Source organism: Helianthus annuus, chromosome 2 (genome assembly GCF_002127325.2).
Source record: "Helianthus annuus cultivar XRQ/B chromosome 2, HanXRQr2.0-SUNRISE, whole genome shotgun sequence".
Lineage (NCBI taxonomy): Eukaryota > Viridiplantae > Streptophyta > Magnoliopsida > Asterales > Asteraceae > Helianthus > Helianthus annuus.
The window spans coordinates 47,882,838-47,908,575 of NC_035434.2; the positions used below are offsets into that span (position 1 = coordinate 47,882,838).

A 25,738-nucleotide genomic window follows, 5' to 3' on the forward strand; every position below is an offset into this window, starting at 1 on the left:
AAAAAGATAATTTTAAAAAATAAAATGATAAGTTTGTCGGAAATTTGTAGGAAATTAACGGCAGTTGCTACAAATTTCCTACAAAAACGCTAGTATTCAACAAATTAAGAAGAAAACATAATTTAAAAAAAATAAAATATTAGATTTGTCAGAAACTTATAGCAAAGTGACACCAGTTGCTACAAATTTCCTACAAAAAAAAGTTATTTTATTTGTTATTTATGAATTTTAGAATAAAATATAATTTAAAAAAATAAAATGATAAGTTTGTCGGAAATTTATAGCAAATAGACAACAGTTGCTACAAATTTGCTACAAAAGGCTAGTATTCAACAAATTAAGAAGAAAACATAATTTTAAAAAATAAAATATTAGATTTGCAGGAAATTTATAGCAAAGTGACACCAGTGATACAAATTTCCTACAAAAAAATTTCCATCTTGTGCGATCACAAAAAAAATCAACCCAAACACTTGCTGCGATGACATGCCTTCACGTACTTTCTAAGTATCAACTTGCCTGCGTGCTTCTTTTCAACATGCTTGCTTCTTTCTTCTGCCGGTCATAAAACCATGATCAGAACTTGCTGATGCTTTCTTTCTCCGACATGAAAACGCCTGTTCTACACCCTGCAGTTTAGAGGGCTGCTTCCCCTTTCCCGAACAAGACTCTCAAACCGGCACTCGTATCTCAACCTCCGCTCTGATACCAGTTATTGGGTTTTAAACAATAATCACTCTTAAGAACAAACTCACAAAGATGAAACTTTGTTGCTTCAAAACCCACACCTTCATTCATTAGAAAAGTTTACATTAAATAGACTCAAGACCATGCATACTGCCCACGTTTTCATTGACCAGCTACACCCTAAAAACTTGCTACATATACTCCACTACCTAGACTCATTCAAAATAATAAAAACCATGTGACTAAATACTAAATTCTGCAATCCATTTGAACCCCACCCGTATCCGTGAACCGAACTTGACCCATCAAGATTATCCAACATTCTACTCCTTGGAATAAATCATTCGCTCTGTTTAAACTTGGTTCTGAATGCAAAAATACCGTTTGATAAGTGACCTGAATCACTGAATATTACCGTTTGATAAATGATCAAATAATGAAAGTAATATATGCAGATTGATTAGGATTGTGCTGGTGTGCTTGCTGGGACAAGAATATGAGGTCTAACTGTGCTTTCTGATGGAGTCCAAAATCTAATCGAAAAGGGTTACAGAAAAATCACATCATTTTTCATTCTTAACGCCATAACATGGGTTCTTGTCTGCTTGCTGTTGATCTTGGATTTACGGGTCCAAATTACTCGAATTCAACTGCACATGCTACTTTAAATTATTGTTGTTCTGCTACTACAAATCATATCCAAAGAGGGGAAGCTGATATGATGATTGCTAGCGGCATTGAAGGTGCTATTATTCATATTGGCTTGGGTAGTTTTGTGCCTGCAAGCACTAATAGAAAACTACATTTTTTCCTACAAAAGTTTCCTACAAATTTCCCACAACTCAATTTTTTTACAATTTTCCTACAATTTTTTGACAAAAAAGAAAAACAAAAAAAAAAAAAAACCTAAAACTTTTCCACAAATTTGCTACAAATTTGCCACACAATAAGCATTTGTAGCAATTTCGTCGCAAACTTTATAACCTTTTCGACAAATTTCAGACAAAAATTATAAAATTTTATATTATTTGTAACTACAACAAAATAAATAATTTGAAAAATATAAAATAGTAAATTTGTCGGAAATTTGTAGCAAATTTACATCAGTTGCTACAAATTTCCTACATAAAAGTTATTTTATTTGTTATTTATTAATTTTAGAAAAAAAAGAAAATTTAAAGAAATAAAATGATAAGTTTGTCGGAAATTTTGTAGCAAATTGACAACAGTTGCTACAAATTTCCTACAAAAACGCTAGTATTCAACAAATTAAGAAGAAAACATAATTTTAAAAAAAATAAAATATTAGATTTGTCAGAAATTTGTAGCAAATTGACACCAGTTGCTACAAATTTCCTACAAAAAAGTTATTTTATTTGTTATTTATGAATTTTAGAAAAAAAAGATAATTTTAAAAAATAAAATGATAAGTTTGTCGGAAATTTGTAGGAAATTAACGGCACTTGCTACAAATTTCCTACAAAAACGCTAGTATTCAACAAATTAAGAAGAAAACATAATTTTAAAAAAATAAAATATTAGATTTGTCAGAAACTTATAGCAAAGTGACACCAGTTGCTACAAATTTCCTACAAAAAAAAGTTATTTTATTTGTTATTTATGAATTTTAGAATAAAATATAATTTAAAAAAATAAAATGATAAGTTTGTCGGAAATTTATAGCAAATAGACAGCAGTTGCTACAAATTTGCTACAAAAGGCTATTATTCAACAAATTAAGAAGAAAACATAATTTTAAAAAATAAATATTAGATTTGCAGGAAATTTATAGCAAAGTGACACCAGTGATACAAATTTCCTACAAAAAAAGTTATTTTATTTGTTATTTATTAATTTTAGAAATAAAGATAATTCAAAAAAAATGATAAGTTTGTCGGAAATCTGTAGGAAATTTACAGCTATTTGTAGCAACTGGTGTCAGTTTGCTACAAATTTCCCACAACTCAATTTTTTTACAATTTTCCTACAATTTTTTGACAAAAAAGAAAAACAAAAAAAAAACCCAAAACTTTTCCACAAATTTCCTACAAATTTGCCACACAAAAAGGCTATTATTCAATAAATTAAGAAGAAAACATAATTTTAAAAAATAAAATATTAGATTTGTAGGAAATTTGTAGCAAACTGACACCAGTTGCTACAAATTTTCTACAAAAAAAGTTATTTTATTTGTTATTTATCAATTTTAGAAAAAAATGTAATTTAAAAAAATAAAATGATAAGTTTGTCGGAAATTTGTAGCAAATTGACAGCAGTTGCTACAAATTTCCTACAAAAAGGCTATTATTCAATAAATTAAGAAGAAAACATAATTTTAAAAAATAAAATATTAGATTTGTAGGAAATTTGTAGCAAACTGACACCAGTTGCTACAAATTTTCTACAAAAAAAGTTATTTTATTTGTTATTTATCAATTTTAGAAAAAAATGTAATTTAAAAAAATAAAATGATAAGTTTGTCGGAAATTTGTAGCAAATTGACAGCAGTTGCTACAAATTTCCTACAAAAAGGCTATTATTCAACAAATTAAGAAGAAAACATAATTTTAAAAAATAAAATATTAGATTTGCAGGAAATTTATAGCAAAGTGACACCAGTGATCCAAATTTCCTACAAAAAAAGTTATTTTATTTGTTATTTATCAATTTTAGAAATAAAGATAATTTAAAAAAAAATAAAATGATAAGTTTGTCGGAAATTTGTAGGAAATTTACAGTAATTGCTACAAATTTCCTACAGAAAGACTATTATTACAACAAATTAAGAAGAAAACATAATTTTAAAAAATAAAATGTTTAATTTGTCAGAAATTTGTAGCAAATTGACACAAGTTGCTACATATTTCCTACAAAAAAAAGTTATGTTATTATCAAAATTTAGAAAAATAAATAATTTAAAAAAATAAAATAATAAATTTGTCGGAAATTTGTAGCAAATTGACACAAGTTGCTACAAATTTCCTACAGAACAGTTGTTTAGTTTGATAAAATGTTAAGTTTGTTGAAAATTTGTAGGAAATGGACATCAGTTGCTACAGATGGCACTTTCATGTTCTTGCTTGCCTCTCATAAAAAGTCTACTTGGCGTGATACATAAAGTAATTGTAGTTTTAGTTAAAACAGAAGGTTTGTGTACAGGAGTTGCTTCCTACCTTTACACCAGTAGTCTAACTATGCTTAATTTAAGCCAATTGCCAATATTTAAACATTTTTATCAGTTATGTTTGGTAGAATTTGATTAATTTATGATACAGTAGTTATTTAATAACAAGTTGGCATTCTTGATTATTTGCAGCTCCTATGGGTAAATCTTATCATGGTCACACTCGGAGCACTTGCTCTAGCTACTAAGCTGCCCACAGGTCACCTAAGACTATGGGGTATGGGGTGTGGGTTGGTTACAAACGCCAAACTCACCACCACGGGTGGGCTTGGGTTTCGGCGTGGCCCTTTGGGCGGGGGTTTCAGCCCAGGCGTTGGGCGGGCCTATCGGTCTTCCGTGGCTAGGGGTGTTTATTGAATCGTATATCGAATTTTAGAATAATTCGAATCGAATTATTCGAATAATTTTTATTTTTCCTTAATTCGTATTCGATTCGAATTCGATTAAAACTTACCGAATTCGATTCGAATTCGTATTCGAATAAAAAACCCAATTCGTATTCGATAAAAATTCGAATTTGAATTCGAATCGAATTCGAATAAATTCAATTTAATTCAGATTCTTTAAAAAAATATAAAACCTATCAAAATAAAACATAAATTTTAAAGCAGCCATAAAGCACGATATCACATTAAAAAGTTCCAAATAAAATACCATAAGTCTAAAATTCAAAATGAGAAGTCGAGAATAACCATACCATATTAAAAGTTAATATTTATAGGGTTATAAATCTATTGATAGATTTGTTACTTAGGTTTTAGTTATGAGTCATGTAGTGGGTTTGGTAATGGGTAATTTTAATATTTGGAAACAAATTTGAAAATAATTTATAGTATAGCTTAATAAAAGTTATATATGCAATATATATAAAAATAATAAATAAAATGTATAATTTTTATTCGAATTTCGAATCGAATAGAATTTGAAATTATAAATTCGTATTCGATTCGTATTTGATTTACTTGACTCGAATTGAATCGAATTCGAATTCGAATTCGAATTCTTTTAATCGAAACGAATTCTTGATAATCGAATCGAATTTAAACGAATTCTGAACACCCTTATCCGTGGCCGGCTCTCATTGGCTGGGTTGGCTAGGCTATAGGTGGCTAGCTAGGCTTTTAAAAAAAAAAAAAAATTTGTGTGTATTTTTATAATAATTAAAATCAACCTGGTCAAAAGTCATCCAAACGTATTGTGCAAAGCTCATCCTTTATGGAGATTCATTATTTGCCAATCTAACTCCTAGGATACTGAAGCCTGTTGATGAACTTTTTGTTGATTTTAAGGTATTTTAATTTGATGTACTCTTATTTTTTATGAAGCTAGCCCTACTCTTGTGACACTTTTATTTCATCAAAGTGAGATCGACCAACCATTTGTGTACAAATACTTTGCAAGTTCAAATTCCAAACTACAGATTTTATAAATCTCGATTAAAAGAAAAGACTTTATGAAAACAATTGATGAATTAAAACTGGTTGGCGTTACCAACCTTCTTCTTCGTATTTGTTCTGGTTGATGGTTTTTTAAGTTTCCTCTGTTATGTACAGCTATAGTGGTTCGTTTTAAGTCATAGGAATTTGATATCGGGGGTTGAGCTTTTCGTTCGGTTTCAGGTATAAAGGGTTTCAGGTAATAGAGCGAACTGGAAATTAAAAGTTATTAAACGTGATTCTGACGGAAATTGATAATATGATTGGACTGCAGATCGCTCCTTCTGATTTAGAGGATGTTCTAGCAACTCATCCAGCCATTCTTGACGCTGCAGTAATACGGTGAGTGTGACTAATTTCTTCCTAATTTTGAAATCAGTATTTTGTAAATACACAATATTAGAGCATTCACATCGTATCCATCATTTTTTACCATATAACTACACTAAAAACAACTATCTTTTATCTATTCTTTCAATTAATTAATATTTTTTTGATAACTATGGTTTAACCGAATCAAATGGTATTGAATGCATTGTATGTTATTTCATATCATAGGTTTTGTCAATCTTATATTATCTATCTGACCCTTCTTGTTCTATTAAATGCAGGGTGCACATTATGAGTGATAGTAAAGATAACTAGTGGAATTCCTTCGCGCTTCGCGGCGGGTATTCGATTGATATCGGTTTGATTCTTTATAGTACTGATACTTGCTATAACTGTCTGAAGAGAAAACCAAAATTCTCAAAAAGACACTGATACATATTTTACATCAATCGAAACCTATAAACGAATACTGAAAGTTGGACATTTGTTAAGTCAACTTTGACCTAGGAGCTCTCTTTTAGAAGGCAAAACATAGCTATGTTGTCTCATGTTAAATTGCGAAAAAGTTTTAAGTTTTCAAAAGTTTATCCGGAAGAATGTTAGTTATAATGGTGGATTGGTGATCTTCTAATATATTATTTATTATTAAATTCATTGCTTTCTTAAACAATACCAAAGAGTTAATATCTAATATTAGTCTCAATCATTTTCATTTGAATAAAATAAAAAAAAGACTGTAAAAAATCAAAGCTGAGTAAGGGAATAATTCCATATCCTTTGTGACAATATAACATATATATGAATTATGGTGTCACTTTTACCGGTTGACAACTTTCACTTGATAAAATTATAGGTCGCGTACCCGCAACAACTTAAAGATTTGTATGGGGACGTGGATTGCGATGATTTAGCCTTGTGGAAAAGTTTGCATCCTAAGTGTAAGGGTCGCAAGATGTTCGGGACAGGATCTTCTGATCCTGATTTTCTGGTGATCGGAAAAAAATTATCTACAATTTGCGGTTCTAACGATGATGCCCGACACCTGCAATAGGTATCATTATTTATTCTTGTTATTTAGATAGCATAAACATTATTAAGATAGTCCCATTAGTGAAGGTAATAGTTTAGACTTTAAATGGGAAAAATGAGTTTGCTGATATGGGTTTCATATGGTGGTACTAAAAGGTAGCTTGTTTGTGGTTGATTGAGTACATTGCTGGTTGAATAGGTTTGTTATGGGCGGGTTTGGATCACGGGTCAGAATGGGTTCAGCCGTGCGGGTCAAAATGGATCGGGTCAGAATAGGTTATTTTTAAACAGGGTTAATTTGATTCGGGTTAGAACGGGTTCACGTCAATTTTGATTTGGGTCAGAAGGGTTCATTTTCAAGGTTTATTTGGTTTGTGTCAGGAGTTTTTACAAAATAAGCATGAGCCGAGATGATTTTTACCACTCATGTATAAATATGTTTAATAAAAGTGAAATTGCAAGATACATAAGGAATTGCGTACTTATGATACTTTTTAATAATGTATTAAAATAATTAAGTACAAATAAATAACAACATTTTAATATGATATTTCATTTTTTAATAGGTATGTGTATTTGTATTTTGTTATAAGGGATTTTTACGTTGTTAGATTTTTGTAGGGTTGTGTTGATCGACCTGATCGGGTTGATATGTGATGATTACGGTCTTATAATTTTCAGCTTCAAAAAGTTCAGGCGGAACTAGAAAGAGAACGTGAGGTCCGGCAAAACATAGAAGCCCGTTTCGAATTATTTCAACAAGAGCGTGAAAAAGAGTGGGCCGACCAAGACGCATGGCGAAAAAGTATGGAAGAAATGGTGAAAAACATCGGAAAGAAGTAAATATAAAATATAAAAGAGCTATTTTTTGCTTTAATTTTTCTCATTTTCTTTAAATAATAGATGTATTGTTTGATCCATTAATACTATTAACTATTAAGTCAAAGGTCAATTCTAAACTATTTCAAGTCCAAAATAACAATTTATGTTTTTGTTTCTGTTACAGATTTGTGTGGTCACACGACTTTTGTTATGTAAGGTATTGACATTGAAATGACGATGGGTGTGATGGTGAGTGAATGGATATACAAAATATTCGTTGTTTAACTTTTCCGGTTTATTTATTTTTAAACATTGAGGTTGATTTAGTATCTGCAGTTGTACTCTTTTTCTTTAGAGAGCATAATAAGTTTTCACTGCAACCAGGATATGTGCACACTTATATTGAGAGTAAACTCTTTCTGGTAGGCTAGAAAAGACTCACAAGCGTTGTAGTGGTTTATATTGAGCGTGCCTTGGTTCAGGTTGTTTCACTTGTGCACACTTATACCAGTAGATAGAAGAGATGTACTTTTGAGTTTTAATTATTTGTACATTATCACGACACTTAGTTTTATATAAAACTTACAATAAAACGATAAAAAGGTCCACATATAGAGTATGTTCAAAGAAGTTTATAAAACAACCTATTCTAAAAGTTACGGAAAAAAAAGTGTTAGTAAGTATGACACATGCTATCTTACAGTTAGTTGGAAACTATAAAGTTTAAGTGGCATATATGCTAATTGGACCGAAATTATTATAAAAAGTTAATGTGTTGATGATGCTTGTAATCGCATCAGCACTTGTTAAAAACCACAAAGTTTTGTCGAGAAAGAGTTAAAAAATTCATAACTTCCATGCATCCACAACGGGTGCTACACGTGTCATGACAGCAGCCACTTGGTTATCCACTTTATCATTCTCTCCTTCTACTAACCATCCTTATTAACTTAATCTAATAATCCACGCTCCCCAGGCTGTATCCTACAACCCCACCACAAAAACTCTTTACTGCTGTCCGCACACGCATACAAAAAACTATATATACTTCATCGTTTAGATATTTCACACTTAAAATTAAACTAAACCAAAACAATTCACTCACAACTAGCAAACTGTAACCACCAACTGTAAACAAAGTAATCAGATTATGGACACCTCTTCAGCTTCTGAATGGAGCAGCAGCAGCACCGGAGAGCTAATGCTCGCTTCACGAATCCCTAAGAAGAGAGCCGGAAGGAAGAAGTTCAAGGAGACTCGACACCCGGTTTACCGAGGAGTGAGGAGTAGAAATCCCGGCAAGTGGGTGTGTGAAGTGAGAGAACCAAATAATCAATCAAGAGTGTGGCTGGGGACATATCCGACAGCAGAAATGGCAGCCCGGGCACACGATGTTGCGGTTTTGGCCATGAGGGGGCGGTCTGCTTGTTTAAATTTTGCTGACTCAGTTTGGCGGCTGCCTGTACCGGAGTCTAACAATGTAAAGGATATACAAAAGGCAGCGGCTGAGGCTGCAGAGGCGTTTAGACAGACGGAGGATGCGGTGGTGGGAACGAATGAATTGCCGGAAGTAGTGGTCTATGCCGATGAGGAGGAGATGTTTGGAATGCCTGGATATATTGCTAGCATGGCAGAGGGACTCATGGTAGCGCCACCTCAGATGGTGGGTTATGCTAACTTTGTGGATGCTGAAGATTTTTGTGTTGACATGTCCTTATGGAGTTTTATGTAGTTTCTATTAGTAAGATAGATTTTCATGGGGATGGCTGGCTTAAACCTTTTTGTATACAAGCCAATCAAGTATATATATAATGAGGATGTGTTGCAAGGAGAAAAGATAAGGAAAACCGTGGAACTAGGCTGTCATGCCACGGAGATTCAAAGCCTGATGATAGCGACAATTTTCATCATTTAGACCATATCATGCCGTCTGTAGTAAACAAACGGTACAGAGATGGTAATAGAAGTGGTTCGCAGACGGCAGTGGTGATGGTTAAAGGTAGCGTTGGATATTGTCGGCCAAGTTTTTAACGGCAGAAAACGGATATCGGAAAGAGAACTGGAGACGGCAGTGATGATGATGTTCCATATAGAAAAGAAAAGAGCAGTGAATGTGCTGCCGGAATCACGAAAAAGTGGTTCAGTGGCGGATAAGTTGCAATATGGATCGATTAGCAGAGGATGTAGACTAGGATGATTTTTTTGGTAGTTTCCATGTTAATCATGATCAAGATGTTGGATATTTATGTCCGGTTCGATAAGTCAACGCTGCCGAAAGGGTCTTGACCCATAAGAGTTAAATCTTGAGCAACGAACGAAAAATCCACTCAACCTGTTTAACTGGTAATTACGAACGATACGTGGATATTAACTGAGAGACGGGTACGTACATGGACCGGGTGACACAAGTATTTTCATCTGGCCATGTGTCGCACACACACCCATGCTATGCCACTTGTCGCGCATGCATACTTGCATGGCCACTTGTTGCATATGCATAATCTTCTCAACACATGTCCGATTTCCAAGTGCATGACCACCATGTGTTGAACATGCATGAGGCTCCATTGTCTTTATAAGGGAAGTGTATGGATAAGAATTGAGGTTGCAAGAATTAAAACAAAACTATCACAACACCCACAACCTCAACCGACCAAGACCGCCGCCGGCCAGAACCACGGGCTACCGCCGCCGCAAGACCGCCGGCCACCTCCGCCGCTACCCGACCCATTCCCGCGTTTCGATAGTTCATACAACTAGCACTTGTTCGTTGAACCTCGGTGTCTTAACCGGTTATTCACTAACCAAAGGTATATCTAAACCCCCTACGGTTGATGTTCTATTTCGTGTTTGCATGTTGGTGATCTTGTTCCATTACGGCTGTTCCTTGGTATAAAAGTGTTCATGTTATTTTGCTACATACGCTTCCGTTGCTTAAAAATGTGTATATAATTTTAACCTGTTAAAGTTTATTTTAAATAACATATATATACATGTACTCTTACTTGTCAAAAGCGTTTTTACTCATCTTTGTAACAAATAAACACATACATAATATGAACCGGGTTCATAAAATAAAAGTAAAATTGTGACAACCCGAACTTTCAAGGTTAATGTCCTTTAGTTTTGTGATTCCGATTCCTCACTACTTTCTTTACACGTTCCTTGCCCTAGTGAGTCTGTGAAACATTTGTGACCTTAATAAATATGCGTAACGTAAATACGATTGAGTGTGTAATGGGTTAGTGTTATGTCTAGTGCTTTTGGGCCTATTCGGAACCGATCGAGAAAGTCTTTGGGCCGCCACCGTTGTTTTAATTAACATAATTTGGCCCAACCTCTTCTCCCTATATGCGTACGTAACTCATGAATGGGTTATACAAGAGATTGCAAACCCTACGACTCCATCCTAGACACAAGCGACGATAGCATTGCGGAGTAGGCAAAGCCCTCTTCTCCTTGTCCTCCTTCCTCTCGTTCTAGCGCGTCTCCAACGATCTTCCGGTTAGTGATTTTATTGGTGCTGATCTCGTCATTTATTCTCAGTTATATGCGATTAATTGTGGGTTAGAATAATGCTCAGGATGGCTATGTGATAATATGAATGGCATATAAGAATTGAGATACCGTTAATAAATTTGTCATGATGATCATATGATTAAACTGTTATTCATGCTTAGAGAATATTTGGAGTCTTGTGAATGTTGGAAATCATCGTTCTGTAATCCGATGAGAATGTTTCAAAGAATGATTTGTTAGATTAATTACATGTTCATGAATGCTTAGCACATGCCATTGTCTGACAATATAACAACTAGCCTTAATCACCATTGGACCTCCTCTATATGTTTAAATGATGCACATGGGATATCAGATATCACATGTGATATGTGATGACAACAATTGATTTTTAATTGAATCAAGAATAGGAATGGCCGACAACTTTTCCAATTCACTTCACATGCAAATTTTGCTATTGGAAAAGATATAATTAATGCATTCAATGTTAACTAAAGATCACTCTAACACATTTGATTTGGCCGCACTACATCGAACAATGTAAACAATTCAGTATTGGACTTAATTTTGAATGGGCCACTATTTTTGATGCACTTTATTGGGCCGTAACCTTTTTATGTATATTGTTCGATCTATGTGTTCATATGTAGTTCAAACAGATAATTGGTTCATGGGAATGGAGGATTATATGTCCTGTAAGCATGAAATTATGATACGAATCTACTTGTGAACTGATTATATGCTGAATGATTACATGGTGATACTGATTAACTGTCATGACATGAATTACACATGTGTGTGCTACATGGTGTATTATGTGAGTAAGGGATACATGAATTATTCGTACATGAAACGTGTGGATTATGTGCAACTGAAACTGATTGTGTCGGTAACCATGATAGGACGCGTGTACTCAATTGATAAACAAGTAACTAATCATACCGAGCAAACCGAAGGTGAGTTCACTGCACTTTTCTAAGCATGCGTCCCGGTGGTTTGGGACATCTGGTAAACGTTTCTGAAGGGAATACTGGGTAAACTGTTTATTTGGGATGTTGGTTATTGAACACAGTATAAATCATGTAAGACCCCGTACATCTACCGTGTTGCTGAAGAAGCAACGAGGTATTTAGTTGATAGCGCTATTAGGTTTGGCACCCTCACACCGGGCCGAAAGGACGGGCGTGAACTAATTACCTGGACTTCATGACCAATGCCTGGTTAGAGGCATTGGGGTTGGGCATTCTCATCGTGTATATATAAGACCCCTTACATCTATTCAAGGTTGTTTGATACCTTGACCTCATGACCAATGCCTAAATGGAGGCATTGGGGTTGGGCATTCACATCTAGTCACCATATACGGTAATCGAGTAATAACAACATCAAATCAAATCATTGAACTGTCTTATACATATATCTGGTAACTAAACGCGTTAACAAAACTTTGAACTCACCAGCGTCGTCTGACACACTTGTCTGCATGCTTGCAGGTCTATAGGCTTATATCATTTGGAACTTGCTGTCTGGGAGGCTGGAGTGGTCATGGGTCGAGATACATGGAATCCTAATACAAGCTTAATGGTTTATGTACACATGCTTTACAAAACACTTAACAAATGAATTATGCTTCCGCTGTATGCAATGAATGACATGTGACGTTTGTAACACTTTATGTTAATGAATGAAAGTTTTATTTAAATATATTTATGAGTTCGACGTGATTGGTGGCTTGGATCCTGGCACGTCACACGCCTCGCGGAGGTTTCCGCATGTGGTATTTTGGGGGTGTGACAGTTTGGTATCAGAGCCACTGGTTATAGTGAACTTGGTTTTAATACGTTTTTGTAAAACCAGACTATAACCGAACAATTCTGAATACGTGAATACGACCATGACACTCAGCTCCAGATTGCAAGGTTCGTCTTTCTCACTTGTTGCATACATTACATGTCTAGTACACATTCGTTTATGACGTAGCATACGGATACAAACTTGTCACTGTAGTATGATTACATGAATTGCTTGCTTACATTATGATGCATTGGTAGTATGACATAGTCTTGGGATTTATGTGATCTTATCGTTTTGGATAACCTCTGTTTGGCACTCGAGTTTGGGGAACCAGTTGACATGAGTTAGGAGGATCTGAGATGAGCATGCAATCGCAATATTATTATGGGTGCACACATAATAATAATGTGGGGTGCATGTGAGTCCCAGTGAGGCTTAACAAGTGAAGAATGGGTTCCTCTTTGTTATTTGATCAGTGTGAAATGTAACAAATTTATAGGAGTCCTAACAGTGATCGTCTCCTATTTGAATGTGACCTTTTCACCTCTCTCTGAATCCTTTCGAATCTTGATGCTATCGAGTATTTCCTGAACACCCCTCTGAACGCCTAGTGAATCGTGTAGAATGTTAGGTGCTGGTACAAACGTCCCTGAGTTGGATGTTGCAACGTCAATGATTAACCTTTCTCACTTCTCATCGTATGGTGGAATTCCATGATTTGGCGCATTAGATCCAGAAGTGTGTTCACTTCTGCAACGCTCTCGCAGCAAACCGTGTAGTATATAATCAACTCGGAAGAACGATGGACAAGAGGTGAATGTAGTATTCTACCAACTTCAGCATTTGAACAACTCTAGTTTACTGGCAACGAACATCAGCGATTTGACTCCAATTGAATCCTTAACCCTAGTCAACAACTTATGGGAGCCGACTTTTACGAATCAATCGGGACATAAACGATGACAATTGACCATGATGTGGAATGTGTAACTGCCAGCACAATGAGTGGCGCCTCGGAACATGGCACGGAATGTGAAGAGATGGACATTGTTGGTGAAAGATCGCAGGACCTCATTTCGAGCAACAACACTAAAAGTAACAGTCACGATGACAGCAAGGTACTCGCAAATCACGACTTTCGGTATGGAAATGATGGTGGTTTCAACAGGGAATGGCAAGACGCCAACAACCCAGGGAGCAATGACAGTTTCGGGAATTCTAGTAGCAGTAGCAACAACACTGGATATGGTACTCGCGAAGGACATTTAGGATTGGCGTGGGCGACGCCAGGACCATAACAACACGGTGGCCTGCACGTTCTTAGTAACTAATCGCTTCGTCACTGTTTTGCTTAACCTTGATGCTTCTTGAAACCGAACCTGCTGCGGTATTGGCTGATGGCAAGACAGATGGAACCGCATATGTTAGTTGGGATGCAAACTCGACCTTGTGGGGCAGGCATTCGACACTGATCTTCTAACTACTATCCTTGGTGACTGCAATGCAGTAGTTAGTGTGGACTGGTTATCCAGAACTCGCGCGGATGTACACAGTGGGGGAAAAAAATTTGTGTGGTGAATTGTTATTTGTTCTAAAGCGTTAGACTTGTGCAAGGGTTAGCGCCATTTTTGGCTATGAGGGCCCAGAAGTGTTTACGGAGGGATGACCCCGCTATATTAGCAACCGTTTCTGATGATAAGGTTAAGGAAAATAGGATCGAGGACCCACCAATTGTTGTGACTCATCTCAGTGTGCTATTCGAGGAACTTTCAGGTTTACTGCCACAACTGTTAGTCGGAATCTCAGTTGATCTTACGCCAGAGGTGGCTCCGAGTACTTGTACTCTTACCGTCTTGCACCGGGAGGGTTGCAAGAACTGTATAAGCTACTACGAGAACTATTGGACAGGAGTTTTGTCGAACCCAGTTTTCGCTTTGGGAAGCCCGAGTTTCATCCGTGAAGATAAGCCTTTTTGTGTGTGGGAACTGACTATCGAGAACTCATCAAGGCGACAGTTGGAAACTGTTTGCTTCGACCATGTATTGACAACCTGTCGACTAGTTGCAAGGGATGAAACTTTCATTCGAGGATTGATATACGAGCGAACTACTAGCAAATGCAAGTCCAAGGGGAGAATGTTCTTAAAGCGACTTATCGGACGCAATTCGGCCATACGACTCTGTATTCCATGACCATTGGGGTAATTATCACCAGCAGCTTTATGGATCATGTGAACCGACCATGCTATTGGGTGACGTTTTGAATCCTTTCAAGGAGAAAAGAGCATCATGGACAACCTTGTATCTTATTTGAGAGCTCCTGAGGGAGGGGCCACACCGCGCGAAGTCTTAATAAATGTAACTTCTGAATTCGAGGGGTAACCTTTTTGGGTTATTTAATCAACGAAGTGGGAGTGCACGTGGATCTCGCTAAGACCCGTCCGAGGATACAGCAATTTCTTGGTCTCGCTTAATGTTATCGCAGATTAATCGCAGGATTTTCGGAGGTCGCGCAACTTAAATCTCTTTACCACAGCCGGGTGCTGCGTTCGTGAAAGGTAGGACAAGAGGACGTTTTTTTTAAGCTTTCGAATCCCAACTCTGCAATGCGCTGAAGCATCGTCCCTACCCGAGGGTGCGGGTGATTCGGTGGTATATCACTATGGTTCGAATCAGAGTCCCAGATGCACACCGATGCAACGCGAGAGAGTGATGACTTACGTAATGGAGTTATAAAGAGGAACTGCACGACACACAACCTGTGGTGGGAAACCGTGGTCTTTGGAATTACGTTGGAGGCATTACTTGGACGATACCAGATGCACTACTTAGATCGATCACAAGAGCCTCCCGTGTACCTATGTTTCGAGAGAACTACTGCTAATGGCATCGCTGGATGGAACTCTAAGATGATTACGTCTGTGAATCTTGAACGCAAACGAGCTTAGCAACTCACTATCGACTCTAACCTACCTGATCAGACTCACTTAGTTCAAACTGGAGAACCGAAGGAAGAGAAGTTTTAAGTGAACCCATGCGGGGTATGGAGAAGCAACCTTAGGCATGTCAGACGATATGCGCTATCTCCTGGAACGCATGTGGATCTTATTTACGCGGCAACTGTAGGGAACTCGTGTTACAAAGCACACCGACCTCGATATTCTAGTTGTCTGTGTTTTGAATAGAGATATTAGGATCTATAGGATCTCGTACTGGTGATCGGGCATGAAGGCCCGCCTAGCTGCGTATGCGAATGGTGTTTAACTTGTGAGAAAGTCAAGGTGGAGTATCAGTAACTAGAAACACCCATATGAAAATGAGAACAGACTGCCATGAATCTTGTCACTACTCTACTTACAACTCGAAGCGGAAATAGTATCACCTGGGGGATCGTTGATTATTTCACGTTACCAGTACACTCTCTTGCAATCAAGGAAACTGACGAGTCTTCACAGCAGTGAATGTTCCACTGAGAGAGGCGGCTTTTAGGAACGAGGTGCCAGCTCCTATTAGCTTTGAATTTTGAGCCACACCTGATTTATGACCGACAACACACAACACCCTTGGCTCACACCTAGACATGAGCATTACTTATCACTATAGGACAACCGGACAGAGTAACGAACCATCCTTACACGCGAAGACATGCTGCGAACATTTGTGTGATTGGCTTAGTGAAAATTGGATGGGCGCATACCTTTGGCTGTGTCCCACTGCAGCAGTTACCATTCTAGTATTCAGACAGTTCTGTTTGAGGCATTGCATGAGTAGTAACGTTAAAGTCCCTCTTGGATTAGGGTGGGTGACAACCTATTCACGGGTCCAGGAATTGTACTCGAAACTCTTGGGAAGATTCCTGGGATCGGAAATCGTTTGGCGGCAATGCGTCACCGTTAGGAAAGCTGATAAGCTTAAGAAACATTGGGAGTTCGCTGTAGGCGAACGTGTAATAATCGAAAATCTCACCCTGGGAGAGTGCGGTACGTTATAGAAAACGTGGCAAGCTGAGTTTACGATACGTTGGGGCGTTCAGATTTCTGGAACGGAACTCGAGTTAACTGACGACTTAAGTAACGTTCGCGGTGTCTCTGGTGTCTCGAATTTAAAAGAAGCGGTTGTGATACCCTAAGAATAACGACAAGTTGCAATTGGTTCAGAAACCATTGCAAACATGGACAAGGAAGTCAAGGTTCCTTAACACAGTCGAATTTCAGAGCTCCTTGGAACAAAAGGCGTGGACCGGAGTTCACGTAGGAACGCAATGATCGGAGTAAGCTCTGGTACCCTCGGTTGTGCAAATGATTGTATCAACTTCTGATATCACTGACAAATTTCGGGACGAAATTCCCTTTCAAGTTGGGGATGATGTGGTACCCGCGGAAAACCCACAGTCATTCTGATCGAACACTTTACTATTTTGGGTTATTTATCAAATTTCGGGACGAAATTTCTTTCAAGATGGGGATGATGTGACAACCCGAACTTTCAAGGTTAATGTCCTTTAGTTTTGTGATTCCGATTCCTCACTACTTTCTTTACACGTTCCTTGCCCTAGTGAGTCTGTGAAACATTTGTGACCTTAATAAATATGCGTAACGTAAATACGATTGAGTGTGTAATGGGTTAGTGTTATGTCTAGTGCTTTTGGGCCTATTCGGAACCGATCGAGAAAGTCTTTGGGCCGCCACCGTTGTTTTAATTAACATAATTTGGCCCAACCTCTTCTCCCTATATGCGTACGTAACTCATGAATGGGTTATACAAGAGATTGCAAACCCTACGACTCCATCCTAGACACAAGCGACGATAGCATTGCGGAGTAGGCAAAGCCCTCTTCTCCTTGTCCTCCTTCCTCTCGTTCTAGCGCGTCTCCAACGATCTTCCGGTTAGTGATTTTATTGGTGCTGATCTCGTCATTTATTCTCAGTTATATGCGATTAATTGTGGGTTAGAATAATGCTCAGGATGGCTATGTGATAATATGAATGGCATATAAGAATTGAGATACCGTTAATAAATTTGTCATGATGATCATATGATTAAACTGTTATTCATGCTTAGAGAATATTTGGAGTCTTGTGAATGTTGGAAATCATCGTTCTGTAATCCGATGAGAATGTTTCAAAGAATGATTTGTTAGATTAATTACATGTTCATGAATGCTTAGCACATGCCATTGTCTGACAATATAACAACTAGCCTTAATCACCATTGGACCTCCTCTATATGTTTAAATGATGCACATGGGATATCAGATATCACATGTGATATGTGATGACAACAATTGATTTTTAATTGAATCAAGAATAGGAATGGCCGACAACTTTTCCAATTCACTTCACATGCAAATTTTGCTATTGGAAAAGATATAATTAATGCATTCAATGTTAACTAAAGATCACTCTAACACATTTGATTTGGCCGCACTACATCGAACAATGTAAACAATTCAGTATTGGACTTAATTTTGAATGGGCCACTATTTTTGATGCACTTTATTGGGCCGTAACCTTTTTATGTATATTGTTCGATCTATGTGTTCATATGTAGTTCAAACAGATAATTGGTTCATGGGAATGGAGGATTATATGTCCTGTAAGCATGAAATTATGATACGAATCTACTTGTGAACTGATTATATGCTGAATGATTACATGGTGATACTGATTAACTGTCATGACATGAATTACACATGTGTGTGCTACATGGTGTATTATGTGAGTAAGGGATACATGAATTATTCGTACATGAAACGTGTGGATTATGTGCAACTGAAACTGATTGTGTCGGTAACCATGATAGGACGCGTGTACTCAATTGATAAACAAGTAACTAATCATACCGAGCAAACCGAAGGTGAGTTCACTGCACTTTTCTAAGCATGCGTCCCGGTGGTTTGGGACATCTGGTAAACGTTTCTGAAGGGAATACTGGGTAAACTGTTTATTTGGGATGTTGGTTATTGAACACAGTATAAATCATGTAAGACCCCGTACATCTACCGTGTTGCTGAAGAAGCAACGAGGTATTTAGTTGATAGCGCTATTAGGTTTGGCACCCTCACACCGGGCCGAAAGGACGGGCGTGAACTAATTACCTGGACTTCATGACCAATGCCTGGTTAGAGGCATTGGGGTTGGGCATTCTCATCGTGTATATATAAGACCCCTTACATCTATTCAAGGTTGTTTGATACCTTGACCTCATGACCAATGCCTAAATGGAGGCATTGGGGTTGGGCATTCACATCTAGTCGCCATATACGGTAATCGAGTAATAACAACATCAAATCAAATCATTGAACTGTCTTATACATATATCTGGTAACTAAACGCGTTAACAAAACTTTGAACTCACCAGCGTCGTCTGACACACTTGTCTGCATGCTTGCAGGTCTATAGGCTTATATCATTTGGAACTTGCTGTCTGGGAGGCTGGAGTGGTCATGGGTCGAGATACATGGAATCCTAATACAAGCTTAATGGTTTATGTACACATGCTTTACAAAACACTTAACAAATGAATTATGCTTCCGCTGTATGCAATGAATGACATGTGACGTTTGTAACACTTTATGTTAATTAATGAATGAAAGTTTTATTTAAATATATTTATGAGTTCGACGTGATTGGTGGCTTGGATCCTGGCACGTCACACGCCTCGCGGAGGTTTCCGCATGTAGTATTTTGGGGGTGTGACAAAAATTATACCACGGACATCCTACAGTGGTATCAGAGCCGATGCTCACCACATGCAAATCGAAACCGGTCTTATTTTACCGGAATAATAAATCACAAACTTTAAAAGTCTAAAGTTTTTGATTTATTTTATCTTTGGGCTATATATATATTTTTGGTCATATTTTAATTGTTAATATTTGATTGACCAAAAATTGCCTAAACATAATTTTGGTTGTGTTGAATATGTAAATCGGGCCCGACCTTGTGGTTGTTTTTATACTTGGTTTTGTTCATGGTTTTGGCCCATTTTGCGGCTCAAAGTTGTAATAGACTAGTTTATGGTTTTGAACCATTTTGCGGCTCAAAGTTGTAATAGATTAGTTTATGGTTTTGGCCCGTTTTGTGGTTCAAAGTTGTAATAGATAAGGTTCTTTGTCTTTGTTATATTTACTTGTTAAATATTGTTGATACGAAGCCCCGAAGCAAAACCGAATGCCAAGAGGAGTCTTGGAGTTAGTGGGAGTTGCCCAAGACAACAAGATGCACTCAAGTCCATCCTTGTGGTTGTTTTGTGTGTTGTGACCGTGACCCCTTTGATATTGCTACTTGGCTCTAGCAAGATCATAATCATGCCTATATGATTTACATATTGAGTTTTTTTATATTGAAATTGAAATTTATTCTATCATCTCTTCATGTTTTGTTGATTCACTCATTTGTGTCTTTACGGTCTATATAAAGCACATTAACTGCCTGGAACGGGGTTAGAAGGTTGGTTTGGGTAAAGTTTTTGCCTCTTTCAGTATATAGATCCTGTGAGGAATTGATTCAAGCTTATTAGGACTTCCTTTAAGGTAGATAGCATCAAATCAGGGGAAGTAAGAACGACTTGAATCCCTTATAAATAAACTACTATTAAAACTTTAAATCGGCCTTGCGGGACTGTACTCCTGTCGACTCAAACCAATATTGTCGATAGTAGAGTTGCCTCCAAAAGAGTGACATGCCACATTTTGCATTAATAACTTACTTAATTATTGATGCGTGTGTAGTGTAATATATTTATTAGATGTATAATTAAGCCATTTTTACACTTTTAGCCAAGTTTTAAATTTATAAAACACGATATTCACTAACACTAAACACACATATGGGCAAGTGCACCCATCGTGGACGTAGTATAGTGTTGGTAAGATACCGAGGTCGTCCAAGGACACAAGAGCTTTTAATACCGGTTTATCCTCAACGTCTAATCAAATCAAAAAGTGAGAAAAATGTTTTTTAAACTAAGAAAATAAAAACTAACTAAATGCTGAAAAATAAAATAAAAACAGATAGACAAGATGAATCACTTGGATCCGACACGTGTATTAGTATAACCTTTGATTATTTTCGCACTTTTGCACTTGTTTAAGAGATTATCTTAGTTATTGTAGTAGGCCCCTCTTTTGAAGGCGACGTTACCCTCAACCCAGTAGTTTGAGTCAGCAAGGATACAATCCTAAAGGGTCGGATTATTGAAAGATAATGAATTAAGTTATTAATGCAAATTGTGGTAGGCCCCGCTTTCGGCGGTGACGTTACCCTCGGCTAAGTAGTCTGAGTCAGCAGGGATACAGTCCTAAATAGCCGGGTTATAGTATTAATAGTAGTTAACTTATGAGGGGGTCAAAGAGTTTGGATCCCCGCCATCCAATACCTATGGGCATTGAAGGAGATCCTACTAAATTTGACCCAGGGCCCAAGCAGGACTTCTAAACGCTGAACAAGGGCAAGACCCTTACCAAACCGTTCCCTTAACCCCTGACCAGGTAGCCAACATACCTCCATATAGACCGTGGAGATATGAATTGTGAAAATCTTTTATTTTATATAGACAGTAAAATAATGCCAAGACACCACGGACAAACGATAAGGAAAGATCACCTTCAACATAAGCAACTAGTTATTAAAGTCATTAATACAAAACCAAATAAAAAGTGCAAAAGATTGAAAATAAAAAGTATTATACTAAACACTTGTCTTCACCAAATGATGTAAGAGACTTAGGCAAACATGGCCTTGATTGTCAAGAACTCTTACGATCAATCTTGGATCCCGAGACGACTCACACACTCTACGATGGACAATGGATGATGGTGGTGGATGATGGTGTTATGGTGGTGGTGGGTGGTGGATGAAGTGTGAGAGAGGTGGTGTGCCAAGGGATGATTTGAAATGGCTCCAAGCACTCCTATTTATAGGCTGAACAGAAGCCTGCGCACGGCCCCGTGTCCACTGGACACTCCCCCGTGCCCGTCTGACACTCTCTCTCTTCATTAATTGTAATTCGCAATTACAATAAATGCACCTGCAGCACTCTGACCACGCCCCCGTGTCCGCTGGGCACGGCCCCGTGGTGGGCAACAGAAGCTTCTATCACTTTTGTCTTTTCTGCCAGGGCTGACCATCCTGGACACGGCCCCGTGCTCGCTGAGCACGGCCTGTCACACCCTGGCTTTGCGGAAGCGTGGTTAATTTGGTGTGACTTCTTAATACCATAGCTTAATCATAACAAGCTATATGAATTAAAATATGCAAGATCATCCATTAAAAGTAAAATAGTAAAACATTGTCTTAACGGGTTAACACCCAACAACCATAACTTGTCTAAGCATTACAAATGCATACTTAACATAAACATGATTCAAGGACTGTGACTTGTCCAGGAAAGAGTCACAAGCCTCGAACCCTGGATGACCTCGAGCCTAATGCAGCGGAAAACAAGCCATACCGCGCCAGATCGTTAATTCCTTGAAATACATGTAAGTTGAAAAATCAACAATAATGTTGAGCGAGTTCATGCGAAAGTGCGTAAACAAACCTTTATCTTTATCAAAAACCTGGTATGTAGCAAATAAGGAAAAAGAGATCACCAATGGTTTGCAAGGCCATTGATATGTGTGAAGTGCAAGTAGGGATGACTCAAACCTAGCGGATTTATGCGTCGGGCACTAAGTCACCCCGAGGTCCGTTATGCTGGACCTGGGGCTGGGCTCGCTACACCAGATAGATCTACCGCTCCTGTCCCTCGGTCCTACTACGAGGATTAATGGCCTCAAGTTGTGCCTACCCACTCACATGATCTGAGTAACAAACCTCCTTACGCTAACCATACCATGTATAAACATATTCATAATCATAGTAACATGTATTTCACCCCCGCAGTTTATAAAACTGAAAACAGTTAAGAGAAAAGGGGGACATGAACTCACAGTGAGTGCGTCACAATACCAAGTAATCCAAATATCCAACTGCTGCGCAACGACCTACATGTGCTAATTCTATTAGACGGATGGCCGTGCCTTAGCTTTATAGTTTACATTTTTCGGGAAACGGTTAGACAACCGTTCCGTGTATATACTTGGTAGAAAATCTCCTTCCCAAGGTTGGGGGAATTAATACATGCGTGTTTATAATATTAAGTCTCACTTAATATATTTTATTTCTCATTCCAAAATATATTTATTTTTCTCAAAAATAATATATTTTCTCTTTACATAATATTTTCCAAAATAATACGTTGACAAGATACGCATTCATGAATATTTCCGTATAAAGCGTAAGTTACGTTTTGGCGATTAAGTGGTAACAGTAATTACCGTTGTAACTTATATGTTTGTCGTATAGGCGTTGGTATTATTTTGGGTTCGACAAAGTTAGTAAATATTATTTTTACTCTAAAAATAATATTTATACATTTTCACAAAATAATCATAAACAGTGTTGTGAAAAATATATTTACCGAATATATATTTATCACGTTTAGTTTTTGTGAAAATCCCACCTCCGAATATTTGTGATAAAGTCATGGCGAAATATATTTTGTAAACATTTCAAATATAACTCTAACACTTGTAAATAATTCTAAGTGTTAGATTTTAGAAAAATTTCGCCAGAGTTTCCCCTGTAACTGGAGGTGGCCACGCTTTCAAGCGTATCATTTTCTTTTACAAAATCATTTCAACAATTCTTCAAATCAACCAAATCAATTTCCGATACTTCAAACTAGTTTCAACACTTCAAACTAGTAGACTAGTATGTAAAATCACAATATTACATGAACTTGTAGTTTTTCTAAAACTATTGTGTAGATCTCGTTATATTTAGTGGATCTATATATATAATAGTTTAGTCTTGTAAAAACCCCGTTTTTAGAACAAATCATCCTTTACAACTTCCCGACAATTTTTATAAAAATTGTTATATTGTCGGATCTTTCGTTTCACAAGTGTTCATACACTTGTAGTTTGTAAAAATCATATTTGTTATCATGTTATCCAACTTATATAAAACATGATTTTCTCGACACCCGGTTCTACGAATATACCACTTGTACATACGTAGATCGGCTCGTTTTAAATACTATTTTACATGTCAAAACATTTTTACACAAGTTCATGTTTCCCGTGTGGTGGAGTTTCACCTTTTAACCCTTGTACAAAAGAAACAAGTGTATGTCAAGATTCGGGATCTTAACAAAGTCGGGTTAAACGATGATAAGAGCCACCACAACGTAGATCGGGCCTCAACAATCAACATATTCAAGTACTACGACTTTTACACGCGACATGACCTTTTATCCAACGATATTCGAGTTTTAGTAGACTTTTTAGATTCAAAAGGTGGGTTACCGACTTTTAACCGTTAAAAATCCTTTTAACCACTTTAGATACGTTCAAGAGTGAGTTTTAAACAATATACCTCTAGCTCGGGGCTAGGGAAGAATCTAGTCGAAAATGGCGTGGATAAAAGCAACGTAGCGAGGTCCTTCCACTTCCGTTTGCTCCAAGCTCCGTTGTAGGTGACCCTTAAGACTTGTATGGACTTGGAATTGCAAGATGGAAGCTCGAAAATATGGTGGGTGCTAAGGGGGTGTTCGGCCGAAGGTGGGGGAGCAAGAGGGAGGATAGTGTGTTGGTGTTTTGAGTGTGTAATCTCTTGTGTGCATTGTGAGGGTTTTATAGACAAAATTAGGATTATCGTCCAACGGATTTCATGCTTTCTAGATATTAGGCAAAAGCAATAAAATATTAAAAAGAATTCGGGCCTTGTCTCCCCTTTAGGTGGCCGATTGTAATGGGGGGGGGGGGTACCCGGTTCAATTCCTACTAAACAGTTAGTGTTTAGTTACGTTCACCAAGTTAGTTGTTTAATGCGTTATAAAGCGGGTGTTAGGGTAATCAGGGACCCTAACTGGCTCAGAAAAATACCAATAATATTTCTGGCAATATTTATGTTCCGGGTATAGTCCGGTTGTTCAGTTGGATAGTAATCCGTTAAAGTGCTTAAGTAATCCTTTAAGCGTCGTAAATAATATTTTTAGCGACACAATTTATTCTGCAAAGTGTCAGGAATATTTTCCTCATGTTTTGGCACTTTATTAATTAGCTAGAAGCTAGTATGTTGACAGAAGTGCTGTGTTTTGTGCTTAGAGTACGTTTTAGGCACATCCAATCTCTGTATCTTATTCCTAGAGACGTAATTATACAACCCTTGTATCCTTACACACACTTTGGGTGTAGTAAAATATTTCTGGCTCATTCAGGCCTTTAGAGGCAGTGTCTGCCTGATGCTGGCTATATCAGCATGTCAAATAGGTTATCCGTTCAAATGCTACTGTGCTTTTGTGCATCATGTTTGTCACTAAAGTTCAGTAAATAAATAATGTAGTGACGGAAAAATCAAAGTATGATGCAGATATGTACAAGTATCAACAATCAAGTAGCAGTTTATCAGAAATCTCAGTTAAGCACAGTTATTAGGCAACAATTAATAGTTAATTAAGTCGTACGGATACCTGGTTTAGTGAGGGTTGTCACATTCTCCCCCCGTTAAATAAATTTCGTCCCGAAATTTTAAGTTCTGCTTGTAGAAGCAGGGTTCTCAGGAAATAAGTGGGGGTATTTCTCCTTCATTCGGTCTTCACGCTCCCAGGTGAACTCAGGACCATGTCTAGCATTCCAGCGAACCTTGACGAGCTTGACACTGCTCCGGCGGGTCTTGTTCACTTTCCAATCCGTGACCTCGACAGGTTCTTCAACGAAGTGGAGCGTGTCATCAATATGAATTTCGTCGGTAGGAATGGCAACGTTAACTTGAGTTGGACTTCTCTTCAGATTAGATACATGAAATGTATCGTGAACATTATTCAGTTCGGCAGGTAGATCCAACTTGTATGCTACGGTCCCAATTCTTTCCAAAATCTTGAAAGGACCA

At 37.3% G+C, this 25,738-nt stretch overlaps 1 protein-coding gene across 1 annotated transcript; it reads left to right on the forward strand.

The window, feature by feature from the left end:
- The first annotated feature begins 8,582 nt into the window (after positions 1 to 8,582).
- LOC110913684 (dehydration-responsive element-binding protein 1D) lies at positions 8,583 to 9,854 on the forward strand. The gene has a single exon (XM_022158509.2). It carries the CDS (start codon positions 8,639 to 8,641, stop codon positions 9,218 to 9,220), a length of 582 nt encoding a protein of 193 aa, XP_022014201.1. The 5' UTR covers positions 8,583 to 8,638; the 3' UTR covers positions 9,221 to 9,854.
- The last annotated feature ends 15,884 nt before the right edge of the window (positions 9,855 to 25,738 follow it).

Bases quoted from the DNA above. Each gene is read 5' to 3' on its own strand.
- LOC110913684 (XM_022158509.2), top strand. From the start codon at position 8,639: ATGGACACCTCTTCAGCTTCTGAATGGAGCAGCAGCAGCACCGGAGAG.